This window comes from Emiliania huxleyi (assembly GCF_000372725.1).
Source record: "Emiliania huxleyi CCMP1516 unplaced genomic scaffold EMIHUscaffold_57, whole genome shotgun sequence".
NCBI lineage: Eukaryota > Haptophyta > Isochrysidales > Noelaerhabdaceae > Emiliania > Emiliania huxleyi.
In genome coordinates this window covers 467,499-486,628 of record NW_005197722.1, presented here as the reverse complement: position 1 = coordinate 486,628, position 19,130 = coordinate 467,499, and the positions used below count along the sequence as shown (strand labels likewise).

Sequence of the window (19,130 nt, the reverse complement as noted above, 5' to 3'; positions counted from 1 at the left end):
CCGCCTCGGCAAAGTCGCGCTGCTCGCGCGCCGCCTGCCGGTCGCGGATGAGCTGCTCGACTTTAGTCCCGGCGTGTGGAGCCTCCGGTGGCGTTGGAGGCGGCGGGGCAGCAGCAGGAGCAGCATCAGCAGGAGGAGGAGGAGGCGGAGGAGGAGGCGGAGGAGGAGGATCGCTGCGGGGCTCGCAGGCGCACGCCTCTGGCCCAAGGCGCCGCGCAAACGCCAGTGCTGCCTCATGAGCGCTAGTGAAGCGCCCAATGTGCTCCACATAGCCGCCGCGGTCGGCGTGCACGAGCCGCGCCTTGAAGGGCTTCGCCAACAGACTATTCTTTTCCGGCCGGTACGATATGCCGCGATAGCCGGTCTGGCCATCGCCAGGCACGAGGTGCAGGCCCTCCCGCAACGCCGCGGCCGCAGCCTCTGCTCGCGTCATCGGGCGAGGGTGGCCAAAGAGGAGTGGAGCCTCGAGCGGCACCGCCCGGGTGGCCGTGAGCGTCTGCGTTGCACTTTCCATGGCTTCTCGAGCAGGGTTCGGACTTTTTGTGGGTATGGTATGGTACACACCCCAGCCTGCTGACAGACCCAGCCTCCCGGAGACCGGGGATGGCATGCCGCGCTGGTGTCCAGTCCGGGTGCAACTCGAGAAGTCGAGATCCTCCCTCGACCCTGAGAGTTCACGGAGTCATATAAACTCACAACTACTGCGCGCCGGTGTGTCCAATCTGAGCCTGGGCCCTGGCTGTTCTCTGGTAGCTGGTAGGACGGGAACGAAATGATAGTAGGGAGTAGAGAAGATAGAAAGCAAAGAGGAGCGGCGCAGCGGCCCTGCCGGCACGCACGATCGACTGACGACTCCGCAGGAGAAGCCCCTCCCCCAGACAAAACACAAGGGAGAGGTGGGTGGGTCACAGAAAACTGCGGCCGCCAACGACTGAGATCTGAGTCAGTCTCGCTGGCGGACGGCGGGGAGAACACTCTAACGAAGGTAGCTAGGGCCGTCCGAAACACACCAAGATGTGAAGATCACTAGTAGTGCGTGACACTAGGGACGTGTATACATACTAGCAACTAGGGGACGTCGCCCATCACTCGGGGATGAGATCGGGAGATACGTCAGATCTGCCGAATATCGCCCGAATCTACAGCGGCCCACAGGAGCGCCGCCTCAACGCGGGGTCTCGGCTCTGTCGAGCGACGAGCCATGCTCTAGCTCCATAGCGGCGCAGGGGGGCGCAGCCCCACCCGGGCCGGCGGCACCCGAGGGTGTTCCCGCAGCGCGCAGCGTAGGGTTGTCAAACGTTAAGAGCTGAACAGTGTTGCTAGTGTTTACAGTAACAACAGAACCACACAACAGTGGGGCTCCCCAACAACAGTAGCTAACGTTAGGCCGACTGAACAACAGTAAGGAAGGCCTGGCAGTGACCCACGATGATCTCTAGTGTCCAGTGCGGGTAATACCCGAAAATACCCGGAAAATCCCAGGTATTTACTATTTTCGGGTTTTTACCCGGGTTTTTTGCCATTTTCTGCTTGCTGGCCGCTGAACAACAGTAACAACAGTAACAAACAGTAACAGCATGGGCTGGGGATGAACACTTGAACAACGTTGAGGATTTCAGCCAACAATAGCGCAACTGCTGTTAGGCCCCACAAATTAACGTTTGACAACCCTCTATAGCGCTGTTGCGGGTTCAGTCAGCCCTAGTCTACGGCCTCTGCGTGTTTAAAGCTCGTGTGAACAATGCGCGTGTTTTCGTTTGGCCCGTTGTTTTGTTTTTGCGTGACAGGCAGTGCCGCATGCGCTTTGTTAACAGCACCCGTGCGGGGGTACACGACGCTTGTGAACAGCGCGCATCAGCACGGGAAGGGTGTACGATCACTGACGGCCGTCAGAAAACACTGTCAGAAAACACAACGCGCGTCACACCAATCCTCGCTACCCAACGCGGCCAAAGGATATCCACCTCGAGAACCTCGAGAACACTTGGTGTAGCATCCATGATCCGGCTGCAGAGCGTCGGCGGAGCCGCTCCCCCACGCCCCCCGCTGAAATCGGCGAGCGAGCCTCTGCTTCCGAGGAGTGAGGCTCCGGCCAGCGCCGGCAACGTCAGGTTTACAGATGCCAGCGCGGATGCATACAACGCTTACGCCATCGTGTCGGCTGTCGTGTTTGGCTCGGCAGTTAGCTCCTTCGTCAACCTCGCGAGCATCACCAACGACGCGGAGCAGCACCGCCTGCGTCAGACCTCAAGCTGGCCCGCACTGACTCCGTATGCGCCACCTCCGCCACTTGCGTATAATGCACCGCCGACACAGGAGCTCTCTCCAGCGGTCCTCGTGTTTGCCCTCCTCATCGCGGTGCGCTGTGCTGTGCCCTCCGCATCCGGCCGACGCACTCCAGCTAGCTGCAACTCAGGTACCGCGCGCACAGGTCGTGACTGCGCTCAGTGGCTACTCCACCGCCATCATGACGATGCAGTACTACGCCGCAAAAATCCTCCGCGAGCGGGCGCACCCCGACCGGCTGCGCGTCTTCCTTCAGTCCACCTGGCACTTCCGCCGCGCGGCTCGCCACGCGACGTGGGCTGCGCTCTGCTTGTACCTGCCAGCCATTGGTGCGCGAGAGCGGGACGATGCCCCGCGCCGCAGTGAGACCCTCACAGCGCAGATGCGCAGTCACACACGGCCGGACTGCTGGGATGGGTAGGCGTCCTTGCGTTCGAGATCCTGCCGCTCCCCTTCGCGCTTGCCGCCTTCGCCTGCTTCCTCGTCGGCGCGCTCCTCCTCGCCGCCGTCGGCGGCGCCATCAACCGCTCCCTCGAGGAGCAGCTGAGCTGCTCCGCCAACGTGCCTCTCTCGCGAGCGACGACGCCCCAGCGGGGGGACCGCCACCCGCGGCCCCCCTGGCGCGACTCCACCGCCGGGACGAGCAGCGGCCGTGCTGGCAGCGTGGCTTTGGGAGCGTGGCACAGGGCCGACGCCGCGGCCATGTCCGACAGCGCTCTCCTGCAGGCGCTGGACGAGGCGAGGGCGATCCTGCAGCACCACGCCACCGACGGGGGACGTCTGGCGCCGGGCGGCGCGGCGCCGTCGCTCAGCCGCCGTTCGTCGACTCTCTCAGCGGATTCGCAGGACCACGGTGACGTGGACTAAGACGGCCGTCGGCCGAGACTGACGACATGAGTTTGGAGGTGTTTCTGTGCGAGCCGGGTCACATTTTTGATCATTTATGACTAGCTGAATTCAGAATTGTAACAAAAAACGGTTAGTAAAACGCAGTCTGGGACTGGCCCCAGTGACACCTGACACGTGACACGCGGGATTCGGATTGTGACACGTTTTACAGCCTCCCAGCTTCTCTTCCGCCAGCCGCCTCCGCCGCCCACCCGCCACGCCGAGACCTGCCCGTGCGCCGCCTCCCCCCCGCTCCTCATAGCTCCGTCTTTTGCTCCTCGCACTCGTGCAGCTCCAGCCCGCCTCCGTCGCTCGCGTGCATGAGGACGGCCGACACCACCTCGACCCGCTCCTTCGGCTTGACGAAGATGCCTGCGGCGGCGCGGCGCGTCAGGGAGGGGGTTTCAGGAAAGAGCTCTGGGGCATCCCGGGGCATCCTCGTCTCGCGGCGCCTTCCCGACGCGTCTCGAGCTGCTCGAGCTGCGACAAGACGTGGTCGCCCGCCACGACGCGCCCAAAGATGGTGTACTTGCCGTCCAGGGAGGGCGCGTCGCCGAGCATCATCGAGAAGGACGACGTGCCCGTGTGCGGCTCCTCAAACTTGCCCATGCTGAGCACCCAGCTTGGAGTACAGCTCGCCTGCCAAAGAGAGAGGCGGAAGGCAGTCGGCGTCACCGCCCCGCATGACACGGCCTTGCGCGTCGCGGGGCGGTGAGCCGGCGCGCGCCGTCAAAGTAGTGGCGCGACGCCTCGAGCGAGTTGGTCGGCAGGCAGATGCACTTGCTGAAGCGCGGTGGGGGCCACTTTTGCCCGCACTGGAGCACCACGCCGCGGCATCGGAAGACTCCCCAGCAACCGCCATCGATCCAGACGAGCGGTGTGCCGTCGAGCTCCACGCCGCCGTACGTGGAGCCGCGCACGCAGCGCCGGGCGGCGCCGGCGTCGGTGGGGCGCAGCCCGCCAAGGTACTCGACTGCACTGTGCGGCGGCAGCCTCGCCCGAGCGCTCTCGCTCGCCCTGAAGGCGGCACTCGTCCTGAAGGGCTTGAACGCGAGAGCGACCGCGCTCTCGAGACGCATCAGGCGCAGCTCCGCTTCGCTCTCGAGGTAGCTGCCGAGGGGGCACGCCAAGAGCCAGGGAAGGGCGAGGGGCGAGAGTGAGGAGTGCGGCGACGCGATCATGCGGCGGGACACGGCCGCTCACTCCGGCATTGGCAGCTTCGCCAGGTAGGGCTGCTTGACGTCGCAGTCGCGCATCGACTCGCGCTGATGGCCCATCTGCTCCGTGGCGCATCGCCCAGTCAGCGAAGCGAGAGGGGAGGGGCGGGGCGGTGAGACTGTGCGACGCTGCGTGTGGGTGTGGCTGTGCTTGGCGGTCGCGCGGCCAGCACCTCCTTGTAATGCATGATGTAGCCAAAGTAGTAGGTTGGCCGGTAGACTGGGAGCGGCCAGTTGAAGCGGCGGTGGCAGTAGCCCGCGTCCCACGCCCAGATGTCGCGCACGTCGTGCTCCTTGGCCGGCATCGGGAACGTCTTGACGCGGTGCCGCTTGAGCAGCAGCGAGAGGATCGACTGGTCGTGGCGGTGCGCGACGAAGCCGGCGTGCTGCCGCTTCGGGTCGTGCGCGTCGGTGGCGAGCTCGCCCGCCGTCGTCCACTTGAGCCACTCGGCGACGAAGCGCTCCGCGAAGCGCGTCTTGCGCAGGATGACGATGCCGCCGTACGCCTGTGCGCGCGTGCGCGCGTGCACGCGTGCGCGAGAGGGCGGGCTTGCTTCCCTGCGTGACGCGTCCCACGGCTGGCGTCGCGCGAGCGAGTGCGCGAGCGCGAGGCAGTGACCGAGCAGCACGCGGGTGGGCGCAATGCACGCTGCCGACGCACGCACGCACGCCTATGCCCATGCCTTGCCTACGCCTGCGCCTGCACGCTGTCGAGCATCGCGTCATCCGCACCGAGCGCGTCTGCGAGCTCGCGCTTGGTCCACGCGCGCTCAGTGAAGCACGGCATGTGAAACGCAGCGACGCCGTGCTGCGCGTTCTGCCCGAGGCAGTACAGCGCGCTCGAGTCCTGCCCGAGCAAAAGGTCGTAGTCCACGTGGACCAGCACCTCGCCGTCGCCAATCTCGCGCAGGCGTTGCTGCAGCAGGAACGGCTTCCACCTCCACCAGCCCGCGCCTCGAGTCCCTTGTGCGACGCCGTGGCTCTCTTTCCAGCTTGGTGGCAGCGACGCGAGCGAGTAGTTGCGGCAGGAGTCGGCGTCGGGCGCGCTCACCGGCTGCGGGAAGCCGCGTGCGTTGAACTCACATCGCTGCGCTGCCAGGTAGGAGAAGTGACCATGGCTGCCAAAGGTGCTCAGGTGCCACTTGGTCTGCTTGGTGCACACGGCCTCGTAACGACTCTGTCGCTGTCGCGCGGTCTGCCAGTAATGGACTGTAGAGCGGCGCCTCAGGCGTGGCGAGATGAGACCGTCGTGCGCGAGTGAACCCTGATCCGCAGAGAGGTTGGTCAGCGCTCTCTCGCGGCACGTGAAAGTGCGGCAGCGCGGCGCGGTGCAGCCTTCCATGCGCTCCTCGACGAGCTGGCGCGGCCGCATATGGCTTGGCGGTGGCACCAAGCACCGTGGAGTGCGGCCTGCGAACTTGTTGTTGCGCGCGCAGACAAGTTGTACCACTTCGTATCGCGCAGCGCGCGTCTGAACTGAAGCGGATGCGAAGCGTGTCGACGTTGACAGGAAACATGTGATTAAGCCGCGCGTGCTGCTGCACCTCTCCGTACTTGTTTTCGCCATAGTGTATGCACAGGACCACGCGCTCGGGCCCGAGGAGCGGATCGTCAGCGGCCGTCAGCATAGGAGGCGGCGTGCAGAAGCCACACGACTCAGCGCACTCGGCCTTCATGAAGCCGACATTCTTGCCGCACTCACCGGCGTCGGCCCACGAGCCACACGCAGAGTTGGAGTCGCCGCACGGCTCCTGCGCGACGGAGAGGCAAGAGGCTCCAAAGACCGCCAGCAGCGCGAAACCGGCTCGCTCGATGTGTGCCGAAAGGCGAAAGAAGCCGCGACAGAAGAGGCGGCGGCGTCGCAGGACGAGGCAGAAGAGAACGACGCGACAGAGGAGGAAATGACAAGGGAGAGAACGACGAGAGTGGGACGACCGCGAGGTGGCATGAAGGTTGCAGCGAGAAGCGGCGAGAGACTGCGAAGAGAGATAGGAAGAGGCAGACTCCCTACTAGGGTGGGCGACGGCTAGCGCATCACACACCTCTCCTTAAAATCCCTGTGTGGTGGCGGCGTGCCGTCCTCCCATCCCTCCCTTGGGTTGCGTGTTTTCTTTCTTTCTTTCTGTGAGGAAAAAGAAAAGATCCACGAAAATCGAATGATGCCTGACCCAGCCAACCCAGTCAAAAATCCGGGCCGCCCGAATTCTTTCGACAACACGACTCCTCGCTCTGTGCTTCGTAGAGCACACGCACACATGCTCTCCGACATCTCCAACCGGACATCAATCGCTCACCGCAGCCCGCAGACCGACATCGCGTGTCGCATCGACAGCTTGTACAAGGCGCGTTCCATCGGCACAATTACGTGGTTCGCCGCACCACACTCAGCGACGCCACTGCTGCGCCCACACAGGCCGCAGAGGCGTGCGCCGACCCGCCCTACCTCGGCGAGATTACCCAGTGCTACGCGCGTGCAGAGGTTTGGCGTAGCCGTGTGGTTGCCGTTTCGTACCAGCAGAGAGCATGACGCCACTATTCCGCCCGCAGATGAGCCAGAGGCCGCCTGCCGACTACCTCGAGCGGAGGCAGCCACACATTCAGCCAAAGTCGCGCGAATTTCTGGTCGACTACCTTACCGAGACGCACGCTGAGCTACGCCTTCACGCCGAGTCGCTCTTTGTGACAGTGTTTCTGCTGGACAGCTACTTGGACCGCCATGAGCCGGTGGAGGCACGAAAGCTCGAGCTCGTTGGCATCACCGCCATGTTTCTCGCCGCCAAGTACGAGGAGAGCGGCACGCAGCTGCCATGTCTCCTGTTGTTGGACACGGCCAGGCATGTCGCTCGCGGAGTCGGGCTCGCAGGGTGCACGCGCCAAGACGTCTTCAAAATGGAAGCGGATATTTTGTCAACGGTGGGCTTCCGGCTGACGGCTCCCTCGCCCCTCGCGTTTCTCCACCGGCTGGCCCACGCCGCGTGCGTCCAGGGAACACGCACCGAGTTCCTCGCTCAATACCTGCTCGAACTCGCGCTGGCCGAGGCCTCAACGCTCGCCTTTCGCCCGTCAACCCTTTCTGCCGCCGCAATCCATCTCGCTCTGCACGCCACGGGGCAGCCGTGGGAGGCAGAGTACGGCCAGCTGATCGGCGTTGGGCACGAGGCCATGATGACGTGTGGCCGAGCGCTCGTCGCGTTGCACAGAAGGGCCCGCGGAAACCGTGACAAGTTCGTGTGGGTCAAGTGGCTCAAGGAGAAGAGGGGCGCGGTGTCGGGCATCGACATCGTCTCGCCGGGTGGCATCTCGTGAGGTCTTAGCAAAACGGGCTCTCGCAATGAGAGTGAAGCATCGCGGTGTGGGAAGGCCACACCCCCAACCAAAAGCAACCGCCGAAGCAACGAGACGTGTCGAAAACGGAGCGGATATTGCGATCGTGTGGCCCCTTTGTGTGTCGACGGGGTGAGGTGACCGGTGTTGTGATGACCATGGATTGGTTGCATGGATGGATGGTGGGGTGATGGTGCTCGCTCTCTCGGTCAGTGGCAGTCATGTGACACGTGTGCCGACAGTACGTCGGTGCCATGGTCGCGGTGCCCTTCGCCCCCAGGTGTGGTCAGGTGACTGGTGAGCGGCAGGTCGGGGGTGAGTGTGTGAGCAGTAGACTCTGACCCCGCACAGAGTGGCAGAGAGTGAGAGACGGTCGCGAGAGAGAGCACACACATATGGAAAAGATGGATGTGAGAGAGACGAATCGCAATCGGACATTTTTCGGTGTGATTATCAAATAATACATGGACATGCGCATGAGGCGATGCCGTCACGACGGCTGGGCCTACGCTCTCTACTCTCTTGACTCTGCGCGACCCCCAATACGCGCTGAAATGTGCGCCGAGACGCGATTTGAGTCGGCGCCCGGCGCATGGACGTGTGGAGTGGACGTGTGGAGTGGACGCGCAGACTGAGGTGTGTGGGAGGGCGGCGCCCTCCGCTCTTCCCTCCCCCGCGCCTCCGCCGCCCGCTCACAGCTTGCCCAGCACGGCGCCGACGATGGTCTCTGTCGGTGGCCCATCTTTTTGATGCCCATCTCCTTGAGCGCCTCCATGAGCTCCTTCTCGCCGTCGCTGCGGTTGACGATGTCCTCGAGCAGCGCCATCGACGTCATCTCCTCCTCCTCGAAGTTCGAGACGTACTGCTCCAGCTCGAGCTCCTTGTCGGCCCACCGCTCCGACGGACGCACCGCCCCGGCGGCGGGGCTCTTGCCCTGGTGGACGCTCGAGCCTCCGGGCGTGCGGTACGGCGGCGAGGCGGGGTCAAACCCGTTGTCCGCGCTGCTCTCGAGCCGGCGGATGGCGGCCGACACCTCGAAGTAGACGTCGTTCGCCGCCGCCTCTGAGCCGAGGAGAAAGACGGTGCGCTCGCGGAAGGACTTTGCGTCCTGGACGGCGCGGTGCGAAGAGAGGGCGGCGGCGAGGGCGTCGGCGTCGAGCCGCTATCTAGGAATTTTTAGGTAAAATGACAATAAGGAAGCGCTGGACCGATGCGCCAGTCAGCAGTCTTGGGATGACAGGAAGACGCACACACCTCCATCCACCGACCGCAGCGACCGGGGGAGAGCCGCCTCCGCCCTCTCTGCCGCCGACACCGCCCTGCGGACCGAGTACTCTGACGGCCGACGCCGCAGCTGCCGAGACATGCATCCATGTGGATACCTACGCCTGCGGCCTGCAAATCGGCGACACGATCGCCATCGGCACCGACACCGGCCTGACCGTGTCGAGCCTCTCCTGCTCCAGCCGGCGGCGCACCTCGGCTCAGAGGCGACTTCAAGACGAGGGGTTGCCCCTCTCGTTCTCGCCCGCCCTGTCCAGCGCGTACTCGGCCGGGCAGGCGGTGGTGCACACGCCGCAGGGCGGCGCCGACAAGGACCCGCATCTTCACTTTGCTAGCGGCGGCCGCGCAGACTTCCGAGGCCACAACGGCACCTTATACAACTTCTTCTCCGCACCCGATTTGTCGCTGAACATCCTGACGGAGGACGCCACTTTCACGCTGCATGGAGGACGGCTCCTGGTGAACGGATCCTTCATCACAGAGGCATACGTAGTGGCGCGCGTGGGCGACTGCCCCTCCCAATCGCCAGCAAGCAAGTGCGCCGGCGCGCGGAGGAAGCTCTTCCACCTCTCGTTCCTCTCGGGCGAGCTGAATGACCAGAACACAGGTTTCGGCTTCCTCCACGGTCACTGCGGGGGCAACCACTTCACGGGGGGCCTCGGCTTTCGAAAGCAATGCGAGGATCTCACCGCTCGCGCCAACTTCTCGAGCGTCACGGTCGGCGTGCGGGGCTGGACCTTTGTCATCCGCGGCAGTGAGTTCCGCACTGCTGCCGCCCCCGCGTTCAGACGCTGGCCCCGTTCGTACTTTTGCCCACACTCTCAGCTCCTGCCTTGTCTTGTTCGCAACGCAGACTACGTCTACAACCGCGTCGCTGGCCCGACGCACCGGGTCGATGTCGGCATCACGGCAACGGGCGCCGCTGTCGCCGCGTCTCTCCCGCATGGCATCGTCGGGCAGTCCTTCTCTGCAAACGCGCCGCGCAACGGAAAGGTCGACAGCTACCCTCCCTCTGGCCACCTGACAACCTCCGCGCAAGCGGAGGGGGCGATCGAGGGCGCCGCCAGGGATTACCAGCTGCGATCCGCGCACGACACCCGCTTCACCTTTTCCCGGTTCGACGAGGCCATGCAGGACGCGGAGCACGCGCCGGAGACACCTGGTGACGAGCCCGCTTTTGATGCATTGGCGAGTGAGTCCGAGTGAGATAGTGAGCCGCGCACGTCTAGGAATCGAGCCCGAAAATGGCCGTCCATGAACACAACGCCTCTGTCATCTCGCTCTCTGCTCCGATAGACCGATACTCCGAAACGCCGTCTCGGCCGGAGCGAGTTGCGACCAACCAAGTTGTGTGCATACGGCTTTATATGTGCCTTTGCCTGACACCTTCAGCGCGGCGGAGTCGGAGTTACGGAGACGCACGGTATGTGAATGTGTCTCTCGTGTCTCGCGTGGTGTGTGGGTGCGCATTTTCTGCATATCTGCATTGACCTTTGACGAGAGCTATGCTGCATTATTCCCCACGTGTGCGTGAGGGTGAGAGTTGGTTTACCGTCCCTTAATTGTTCAAATTTTATACACAAACACGCAAAATCAAGTCCAGCCTTGGCTCGAGAAGAGCTCCTGCCCTCTCACGAAGACCCAGTTCCAGAGGCCCCCAGAGACGGCCTGCATGGCGAGCCGCGGGCCATACCCGCTGTAGAGGCGCGGCCAGCCGCCGCGGAGGAGGAGGCGGCGCGCCAGCGCCGGGAAGGAGCCGCCATCGGCCTGCAGGCAGGAGGGCCATGGAGGAGCGGTGTCGGGCCGAGGTCGGGGGCGGGAGAGGTCGGACAAGGCCGACGGGAGGGCGAGGGGGCAAGGGCAAGGGGCGAGCGAGCTGGCGTGCGAGGGTGTTCCGTCGCTGGTCTCTCCCCCCCCTCTCGGCCCGGCCTCGCCTGCAGGTTCTTCTTGAGGGTGTCGAGTGGGAAAGTGCACGCGTCGGTGAGCGCCGTCGACGCCATCCCGACAAGCCAGTCGCGTGCCCACGGGGACCGCTGCAGCGACTCCGGAGCCGAGCGCTCGAGTCCGTTGCGCGTCGAGAGCCAGATGGCCATCCCGCCCGCCTGGAGAGATGTCGCGGGCGTCGGGCAGTCGCTTGAGCCAGCTCTCGCCGACGGTGAAGCCAGCGATCTCCCCGTATCTCCCCGTAATCTCCCCGCATCTCCCCAGATCGTCCCGACTCGAGCCAGCTCTCGCCGACGGTGAATCGGGGGCAGAGGGAACGGTTTAGAGGGGGCAGGTTCTGCGAGGGGTCGCGCAGAGAGCCACGGGAGACGCCGCGCGCCGAGCGGAGCAGGGCAGGGCCGAGGCCGCTGTATAGCGGCGCCAGCTGCGGCCGCGGCCACAGCAGCGCCCACTGCGCGCCTCCCACCTGCGATTGGCGGGGGAGGGCGGCGGTGGGGTGGGTGGGGCGACGGTCCCGGAGGGCGGAGGCGCCGCCTGCCCGCGGCAGGTGAGCGTGTCGAGCGGGTGCAGCGTCGTGGTCTTGAGGACTCCGGCCGCGAAGCCGGCGGCGGCGTCGCGCGCGAGCTCCTGGCGAGCGGCGTGGCGGCGGTGGCGTCGGCGAGGGTGTGTGCACGCGATGCATATACGGACGCGGCGCGAGCGGTGCGAAAACGCGGCTGGGAGGGCGGCGCACACCGGCAAGTCGGGGGGAAGAAGCTGCTTCAGACCCGTGCTCACGCCCATGAGCGCGCCGCGATTCACCCCGACCTCTGCCAGTGCCGGCGCAAGGCCGCGGTAGAGCGCAGGGACCGCCGAGCGATGCGGCAGCAGCTGCTGGACGGTGGCGGAGAGACTCGCGCCGGAGCGCTGCATGTTGGTCTTGATGGTGTCGACGGGGAAGAGTGTCGCGCGCACGGTGCAGCCGGCGGCGGCGCCGGCGAGGAAGTCCACACGCGGGTCGGCCGACTGCCGCCTTGACGGCGAGGGCGACGACATCACGTCACGATGGGCGTTCCTCCTGTCGTGTGTTGCCGCGCCGTGAATTTTTCGGCACTCCCCGCTGTCTCGAGGTTCTCGAGGTGGATATCCTTTGGCCGCGTTGGGTACCCGCTGTCTGACTGTAGTCGGCCCCGTGAACCTTCACCCGGGGTTGTGCGTTTACGTGAACCTTCACGGGACCTCCTTGGCAAAGCCGCCCTGCAGCTCGTTGGCAGTCCTCGTTTTCGACTTTGGCCGCCCCGCGTCGGCCAGGTGCGTGGTCCCCGACCCTAAACTCTTCGCCGGCCCCGCCAGCTCGACCGACTCGACCGCCAACCGGCTGGGTTTGACCGGCGGCGCGACGCGTGGCCTGTGCTGCGGCCATCTCGGACGTTCAAGCGGCGCCAGCCAGCGGCTCGGCCGCGCATCCTTCACACACGCCGCCACGACCGGGATGAGAGGGCCCAGTGTCGAGTCATGGTGCGAGCTGCATGTGCGGGGCGGCTGTGGCCGCAGCAGGTCCACCAGACGGGCGTCAAAGCTTGCCGTCGGCGTGCTGTCGTGGGGGTGCACGACACGCACTGAAAGGAGCCGAGAGGAGCAGCAGCTGTGGGGCTTCCACGGCTCCCAAAGGGCGGTCCATGACTGCTCTGAGCAGGGCTGTGCTTTGGTGGGGCTGTGTTTGAGCATGTGTGAAGTGCGAGTGCCGGCGGCGTCTGTGATCTGTAATGGGCGTGTGAGGGCCCGTGTGTGGGTAGTTGTGAGCCCGTGTGAGCTTGCAGACCCGAGATAAGTGCGGGTCGGGACGGCTCAGACTTGTTACTGATAGGACTGAGCCAGGAGAGCGGCAGGGAAGGCGAGGTGGTGAGCTGAGAGGCTGGAGAGTCCGCGTGTGACCTTGTCGCGATGCGAGTGCCAAAAAGCGTTGTTTGCGGCTATTGCTCAAAACTTCGGGAGATAAGGCCTACATATTATGACTGCATGCATCCGTTCGGTGCATGAGGGCTGCGGGACGAGACATATCACGGTCGATGGCGCCGATGATGACCTCCGGAATGCCCTCGCAATCGCCTCGGATGGGGTCCACCGGAGACAATCTGGAGCCCTCTCGGTGGCATCACCAGCCGGTGTGAGCTTGCAGACCCAAGATAAGTGCGGGTCGGGACGGCTCAGACTTGTTACTGATAGGACTGAGCCAGGAGAGCGGCAGGGAAGGCGAGGTGGTGAGCTGAGAGGCTGGAGAGTCCGCGTGTGACCTTGTCGCGATGCAAGTGCCACGAAGCGCTGTTTCCTTTGGCGAGTGCGGCCGGCTGCATAACCTGGCCGCCGCGCTGCTGCAGCCGCTGCTCAAGCCGCAACGCGGCCGCGCCCTCCGCGCGGTCCACGCCCCCCCCCCCTCCCCTCCCTTCCCCTTTCGCTGATCACTGCATCGGCCCGTTTGGATGAGTCAGGTGTGCGCCGCCTTCGTCCCCTCCCTCCCCCTCTCCCGCGCGGCGCACCTGCTCGGCTTCGGGGGCGACATCGCCGTCTGCACGCAGTGGCTGCGCGAGCAGGGGGCGGTCCTCGAGCTGCACCACTCGAAGGGCGTCGTCCGCGGAGGGCTCCTCCTCACACGCGAGACCGGCAGAGCGATGCGCGGTCCGGGCTGACGCGCACTCGCCGCTCACTCTCTCGCAGCAAAACAGTCGAGAGTCGTCACGGACCCCCAGCGCGACGTCGATTCTGAGACGCGGCAGCCGCGCGGACCGCGGTGCCTAGGTCTCTTAAAGTTAGTTATATGCATACACAACGTGTACGTGATAGCGGCGAGGCGCGGGACCGTCTGTGTGGCGAAGTGGGTCTCGCGTCCCTCGATTTCCTCAACTCAGCTTCCACGCGACGGCTACGGACCCGGCTAGTCCCACGACTCACGACACACCCGACACACCCTACGCCCTCTAAAACGCTGAGAGTACTCGGGGCCACGCCCCCCTGCCTGTCGCCCCCCCCTCGGCCAGCCCTCGGCACGCTCGACAGGAGAACCCGGACGACCTTTGATCTCTACGAAAACATGCACTGGCCCAGTCAGCGCCATCTCGAGAAAGAGACCGCTTTGGCGAGCCACAACACAGCCGAGAGATAAAATCTCCGCAAGAGAGCCACGGTCACATCCAGGGCCGGGGAGCTGTATGAAGCGCACCCAGCGGCATCAGTAGAAATGCATTTACTGGCGTGGTGAACGTTCCTGTGGCTTCCGAGGGCACTGCGACGATATACATGGCTCCACTTCAAAGTAACAGAGCTCGGAGCGCCAACGCTCCTGAGGGAGGGTGTAGAGGATGTAGAGTGTAGAGCGCTGTAGAGCTGTAGAGCTGTAGAGCGCTCTGGAGCGCTGTAGAGCTGTAGAGCTCTATAGAGCTCTACATCCGCCGCGTGACGAACTGCGTGCGTTGTATGTAGAGCGATGTAGTGGCGCTCTACAACGAGAGAGAGCACTTGGAGCACTTGGAGTGCAGTCGGTAACCTCACATCCAGGGCCGGGGAGCTAAGAAGCGCGCCCAGCGGGCCGGATGATCGGGATCGGGTTGCGGGCAAGAGAGCCCTAAGCCGAAGCAATCGTCCGAGCACTCATCGCCAAGAGGGGGGACTTGTGTCACCTTGTCGCCTACGGCAAGAGCGAAGCGGCGGTAATGCGGCAAGGGACGCACTATCTAACGGGTTGAGACAACAAGCTCACGCACCGGGAGCCGCGCTGCGGGCGAAGCAGGAAGCCTTGCCGACGTCGCACTTTTTGACATCTTCGTTGCCACCGGGCGCGTAACTCCCGGGAAGCGGCGCCTGCAGGGGGTCACGGTCGCGGTGGAAAGGATGCGATGTCGTCATGAGTGCTAGTGCGGAGCTGTGGCGCACCTGGCACATCTCGTCCGTCTCGATCGGCGAAAGGAAAGTACCGGCGGCACAATGATGGCACAGCGGGTTGAGCGGGTCGGTCGTGTGCACGACCACGCACGCGTCCTCCTCGCCACACTGGAAGAACGGGCAGTCGCGGCGGGGAGGCGGAGTGGGCGGCGGCGGCGGCGGCGGCGGCGGCGGCTTGAGGCAGCACGCGCCAGGCCGGTCCGCGACGTCCCAGCCATAACTCTTGGAAGGACCTTTCGGATCGAAGCCAGCCGGGCAATGCCAGTTAGTGAAGCCCGTGTAAGGGGGGCAGGTGGTGCAGTAAGGTGGCGTGCATGCATCACCAATGCACCCGGGCGGGTCTCGCATGGCGGCCAGGGTGGGGTCGGTGCAGCACCTACCAGGTGTGGAGCTCCATGGACTGAGGCGAAGTCAATCGAATATGGGAGTGGGGCTGTGGAGGGGCTCTCACCTTGGGTCCTGGCTGCCTGGGTATTTCGTGCAGTCAACTGGGCCCGGATCTTTCAGGCAGCACTGACCGCGTTTCGGCTTGCAGAGGTCTCGCTTGGCCCGGCCGGGAACCAGATCCTACAGCGACATGCGACGGTATTTAGTCTAGCTGGGATGGAGAACCAGCGTACAACATGGAGTTGATTTACCGGGCGTTGTTGTCTGGGCAGTTCCAAGTGGTGAACGCGGAGCACCTGAACCAACCGCAACCGTCCCCGTTGCACCTTGAGCACGTAAGATCTCCGCGCCAGAAAGCGAGGCGCTCGTCGGTGCAGCAGCGCGCGTCGTACTTGCACGTGGAGAAGCAGCAGTCCTCGATGGCGTCGCCGTTGACTTTCGTCATGCCAACGGCGATGGCCATGATGAGCAGGTTGCGCACCATGCCTGTGCCGACCGGCAGACGAGGGAGTGAGCCGCAAGGCGACGCAGGCTGATGCGCTATCGGTGCGCAGAAAGAGAGTGAGGTGTGTGTCGTTGTGAACGAGCGAGTTCACGAGGACGAGCTGCAAGAGCTCTGGCGCTGCGCTTCCCGAGCGACGCGGCAGGCTGGTGCGCAGCCAGGGTAAACGAGTGCTGCTGCGCGGTGCGCGGTCCCGGCCAGCGGGGTGGATGGCGCTGGCGGCAGCAGGCTGACCTTCTCGAGCAGCTACACCTTCCAAGCTGCACCCCCTTCCAAGCTGCACCCCCTTCCAAAGCTGTCCCCCCCACAATCTGTACCCCCAACGTGTGTGTGTGTGTGTGTGTGTGTGTGTCACTCACTCACTACCCCCAGCTTCGCGAAGGCGACGCACCATTTTTTGAGTCCTTGTGAGTACTGTGAGTGAGTGAGTGACACACTCACTCACTCACTCACTCACTCACTCATGAGTACTGTATAGGTAGGGTCGATTCCGCATGGTACGGGACCCCTCGGGTGTTCATTGGAGGGGGAGTCATCCCAAGACGGTGAGAGAGAGAGAGAGATTTCTTGAACACGGTGCATACAGGATCGATCGAGGCGGAGCACGCAGGAGCCATCATCGGCGGCGGTTAGCGGCAGCGCGGCGGTGTAGACGAGCTGCGAGATATATTGAGATTGTGACGAGGAGTGGAGCGAGTGAGGCTGAGGGACGCCCCCTGGGGGGATTCTTCACCTGCTCCGGCACGGACATGGACGGGAGACCGCCCGATGTCTGGAAGGAGACAAGAAGTGTCACCCCCCACAAAAATGCGGCAGCATCGGGTCGGCTTGCGTGTTCGCGTCCCAGCCGCGGCACTGACGGTCGCGCTCCTGCTCTCGCACGCACACGAGCCCCTTGCGCGCCTCGCCCCCGAGCATGCGGCCAACCACTCGGCAGTGCACCGCCCACGAGGGATGATCTCGCCCGCGCGCGAGCAGGTCGGAGTCCTCCGAGCGGTCCCGAGCGGTCCCGAGCCGTCCCGAGCCGTCCCGAGCCGTCCCGAGCGGTCCCGAGCCGTGTCCCAACGGCCTAGATGCTAAAGTTCGACGGGCGGGAGCCCGGGACCACTCACTCACTACATCATCGGTGCTCTTCACAGCCTTGTTATTGAGAAGAAAATACCTCCTATGGCGCTGTGCGCTGGCCTGTGAGAGGTTGAGGTGCGAGCCCTGGAGGCCCTGGGGATGGGGGGGGACTACCCGCGGGCTTAGAAGGCCCGCGCGCAGGGGGGTGGGGGCATTCACACGAGTTAGTGACGCCTCCTGTCGAGGTCGCCCCGGCGAGTGCTCCTGCTACTGCTCGCTCGGTTCGCACGGCCACCCGATCCCGCCCGGCGAAGTTACGGAGAGGCACCTCTTCGACTCCGGGGAGGACATCAAGATCCCAATCCCGTGCCCGCTGCGGTTTCCGTTGGGCACGCTTGTCGAGGTCCATGCCGGGAAGGCAGGCTGGCTGACGGCCAGGGTCACGCGGCAGTTTTATCGGCCGCACTCGGCAGATTGGCCCGCTGGCCAGCACTCCGCGTACGAGCTCAGGCTTGACCGCGGAGGCTACATGCATTCGCCCTGTGACGTCGGACCGAACGAGGGCATCCCAGCTGTGCCGCCGTCGCTGCAGGCGTACATCGAGCGCTTCGTGCCACGGCCATCCCACGATCCCGACAGCACGCAGGCTGTGTATGACATCATTGAGTACGCCAACCAGCGGGGCGTGACGGATTCCGTTCGCTGGACGATGGCGCCTCCACCGCTGCAGGACGGCCTGGGATGGCTCGCCCGCCGCTACGCGGACGTCGACTCGCTCGTCGACTTCATCGAGCGAAGCCACGTGTGCGCATCGTGCGGCAAAGCGTTGCCTCGCGACGCCTTCTCGGGTGCGCAACTCAAAAGGAGCGCAGCCCTGCGACGCTGCAGGCAGTGCGCGGAGGGCAGCAGATCAGCGGAATCATCCCGCATCGCGTCTGCCGAGGGGCAGTTTCTTCTGCAGCAGCAGCAGCAGCAGCAGCAGGAGCAGGAGCGGGAGCGGCGGAGGCTGGAATGGGCAGCAGCACGGAAGCGGGAGCGGGAGGAGCAGCTGCTGCTGCAGCAGCAGCAGGAGGAGGAGCGGCGGGATGAGGAGGAGCGGCGGGAGCGGCTGGCGCAGGAGCGGCAGGAGCGGCAGCAGCAGGGGCGGAAGCCGCCGCAGGCGCCCCCGCCGGTGGAGCTCGCGCAGGAGATATACGACGCGGCGTCGGGCGACCCGGCCTTGCCCGCCACGCGGCGGCAGCTGAAGAAGCTGCTCGCGCGGCTTGACAAGGAGAAGTCACTAGTCCGCAAGCGCGAGATCCGCTCGTGGCAGTCGCCGGCGGACGGTTCGACGCCGCTGTTCGCGGCGTGCCAGCGGGGAAACCTGGCGGCGGCGGAGCTGCTGCTCAGGGCGCACTTTTCGGTCAACAAGGCCCTGCAGGGGGGCGGCACGCCGCTGTACGTGAGCTGCGAGGCGGGTAACGTCGAGCTGGCACGGTGGTAGCGGTGGCGTGGGTGGCGGCGATGGTGGTGGCGGCAACGGCGGAGGGGGCGACGGCGGAGGGGGCGATGGTGGTGACGCAAGAGAGCTGCTGGACGGCGGCGCGAACCCGGCGATCGCCGTCGGCGGCCTCTCGCCGCTGGCGCGCGCGCGGCAGCTGCACGGCGAGGGCGCCGAGATAGTCCAGCTCCTCGAGCAGGTGTCAGGGGCAGAGCAGGAGCAGCCGCCGCCGCCGCCGCCGCCGCAGCTTGGAGAGGCCAGTCAGGGTGTGCAGCCGCCGAGGCTCCTCCTCGACCTCGCCAGCCGCGGTGCCAACACCATCGACAGCGCAGCCGCAGCCGCCCGGAGGGCGGTCGCGTCGATGTTCGGGACGATTGCCGAGGGAGGCGAGGTCGAGGAGGGCGAGGAGGAGGGCGAGGAGGAGGGCGAGGAGGGCGAGGAGGGCGAGGAGGAGGGCGAGGAGGACGAGGGCGCAAGCGAGGAGACGCGGCGCATGCTGCAGCAGCTCGAGAGCGGCTACTCCACCGCGGCGGAGGTGCGCGATGCACTGCTCGCGCTCTCGGACCTCGAGGGATACGACGAGCAGCTGGAGCGGGGCCACGCGCGCTTGGAGGCGCTCCGGGCGAGGCTTTCGCCGCTCCACGCGCTCGCGTCCCGCCTGCCCGACGACCTCTGCTCGCCGCCGCGGCGGAGCTACACGGCCCATCACGTGCTCATCGTCGACGCCTCCGCTTCAATGCGTAACACCGACGTCGAGGCCGCCCCCTCCCCCCCCGCCCGCCTACCCCCTCACCCCCCTCGCCCCCGCCCTCATCCTAAATGCCAGCCCTCACTCCTT

General features: G+C 65.2%; 7 protein-coding genes across 7 annotated transcripts in view; 2 read left to right on the top strand and 5 right to left on the bottom strand.

Moving 5' to 3' along the window:
• Positions 1-1,873: 1,873 nt before the first annotated feature.
• EMIHUDRAFT_357298 (hypothetical protein) lies at positions 1,874-3,253 on the bottom strand. The gene has a single exon (XM_005765040.1). It carries the CDS (start codon positions 2,988-2,990, stop codon positions 2,658-2,660), a length of 333 nt encoding a protein of 110 aa, XP_005765097.1. The 5' UTR covers positions 2,991-3,253; the 3' UTR covers positions 1,874-2,657.
• On the bottom strand, positions 3,245-4,260 carry EMIHUDRAFT_452162 (hypothetical protein). The gene is made up of 3 exons (XM_005765039.1): positions 3,902-4,260; positions 3,627-3,813; positions 3,245-3,546 (listed from the first exon to the last, which is right to left on the bottom strand). Exons 1-3 carry the CDS (start codon positions 4,034-4,036, stop codon positions 3,431-3,433), a joined length of 438 nt encoding a protein of 145 aa, XP_005765096.1. The 5' UTR covers positions 4,037-4,260; the 3' UTR covers positions 3,245-3,430.
• A 113-nt stretch (positions 4,261-4,373) lies between these two features.
• Positions 4,374-6,339, bottom strand: EMIHUDRAFT_213425 (hypothetical protein; the record flags this gene model as incomplete). The annotated part of the gene is made up of 5 exons (XM_005765038.1): positions 4,374-4,451; positions 4,565-4,867; positions 5,098-5,748; positions 5,936-6,195; positions 6,327-6,339. The coding sequence occupies 5 exons, from the start codon at positions 6,337-6,339 to the stop codon at positions 4,374-4,376; spliced, it is 1,305 nt and encodes a 434-aa protein (XP_005765095.1).
• Positions 6,340-6,938: 599 nt separating this feature from the next.
• Positions 6,939-7,181, top strand: EMIHUDRAFT_67011 (cyclin A; the record flags this gene model as incomplete). The annotated part of the gene is made up of 1 exon (XM_005765037.1): positions 6,939-7,181. A coding segment is annotated over one exon (243 nt), but the record flags the coding sequence as incomplete, so codon positions are not given.
• Positions 7,182-8,229: 1,048 nt separating this feature from the next.
• On the bottom strand, positions 8,230-8,975 carry EMIHUDRAFT_213423 (hypothetical protein; the record flags this gene model as incomplete). Its single annotated transcript, XM_005765036.1, has 3 exons — positions 8,230-8,264; positions 8,412-8,823; positions 8,970-8,975. The coding sequence occupies 3 exons, from the start codon at positions 8,973-8,975 to the stop codon at positions 8,230-8,232; spliced, it is 453 nt and encodes a 150-aa protein (XP_005765093.1).
• A 1,579-nt stretch (positions 8,976-10,554) lies between these two features.
• EMIHUDRAFT_357296 (hypothetical protein) lies at positions 10,555-11,372 on the bottom strand (the record flags this gene model as incomplete). Its single annotated transcript, XM_005765035.1, has 2 exons — positions 10,555-10,766; positions 10,934-11,372. A coding segment is annotated over one exon (329 nt), but the record flags the coding sequence as incomplete, so codon positions are not given.
• A 5,329-nt stretch (positions 11,373-16,701) lies between these two features.
• EMIHUDRAFT_104170 (hypothetical protein) overlaps positions 16,702-19,130 on the top strand; it is a gene marked incomplete at both ends in the record, with an annotated part of 4,620 nt that continues 2,191 nt past the window's right edge. Inside the window, 3 exons of the mRNA XM_005765034.1 lie at positions 16,702-16,753; positions 17,058-18,087; positions 18,377-19,001. Coding sequence (XP_005765091.1) covers positions 16,702-16,753; positions 17,058-18,087; positions 18,377-19,001 — 1,707 coding nt within the window. The remainder of the gene's footprint in view (positions 16,754-17,057; positions 18,088-18,376; positions 19,002-19,130) is intronic.

Bases quoted from the DNA above. Each gene is read 5' to 3' on its own strand.
- EMIHUDRAFT_357298 (XM_005765040.1), bottom strand. From the start codon at position 2,990: ATGGCCGCGGCGTCGGCCCTGTGCCACGCTCCCAAAGCCACGCTGCCA.
- EMIHUDRAFT_452162 (XM_005765039.1), bottom strand. From the start codon at position 4,036: ATGGCGGTTGCTGGGGAGTCTTCCGATGCCGCGGCGTGGTGCTCCAGT. The intron at 3,814-3,901 runs GCGCGCGCCGGC...TCTCTTTGGCAG, and splicing joins GTCGCGCCACTACTTTGACG to GCGAGCTGTACTCCAAGCTG. The intron at 3,547-3,626 runs GCGCCGCGAGAC...GCGCCGCCGCAG, and splicing joins GCTCGAGACGCGTCGGGAAG to GCATCTTCGTCAAGCCGAAG.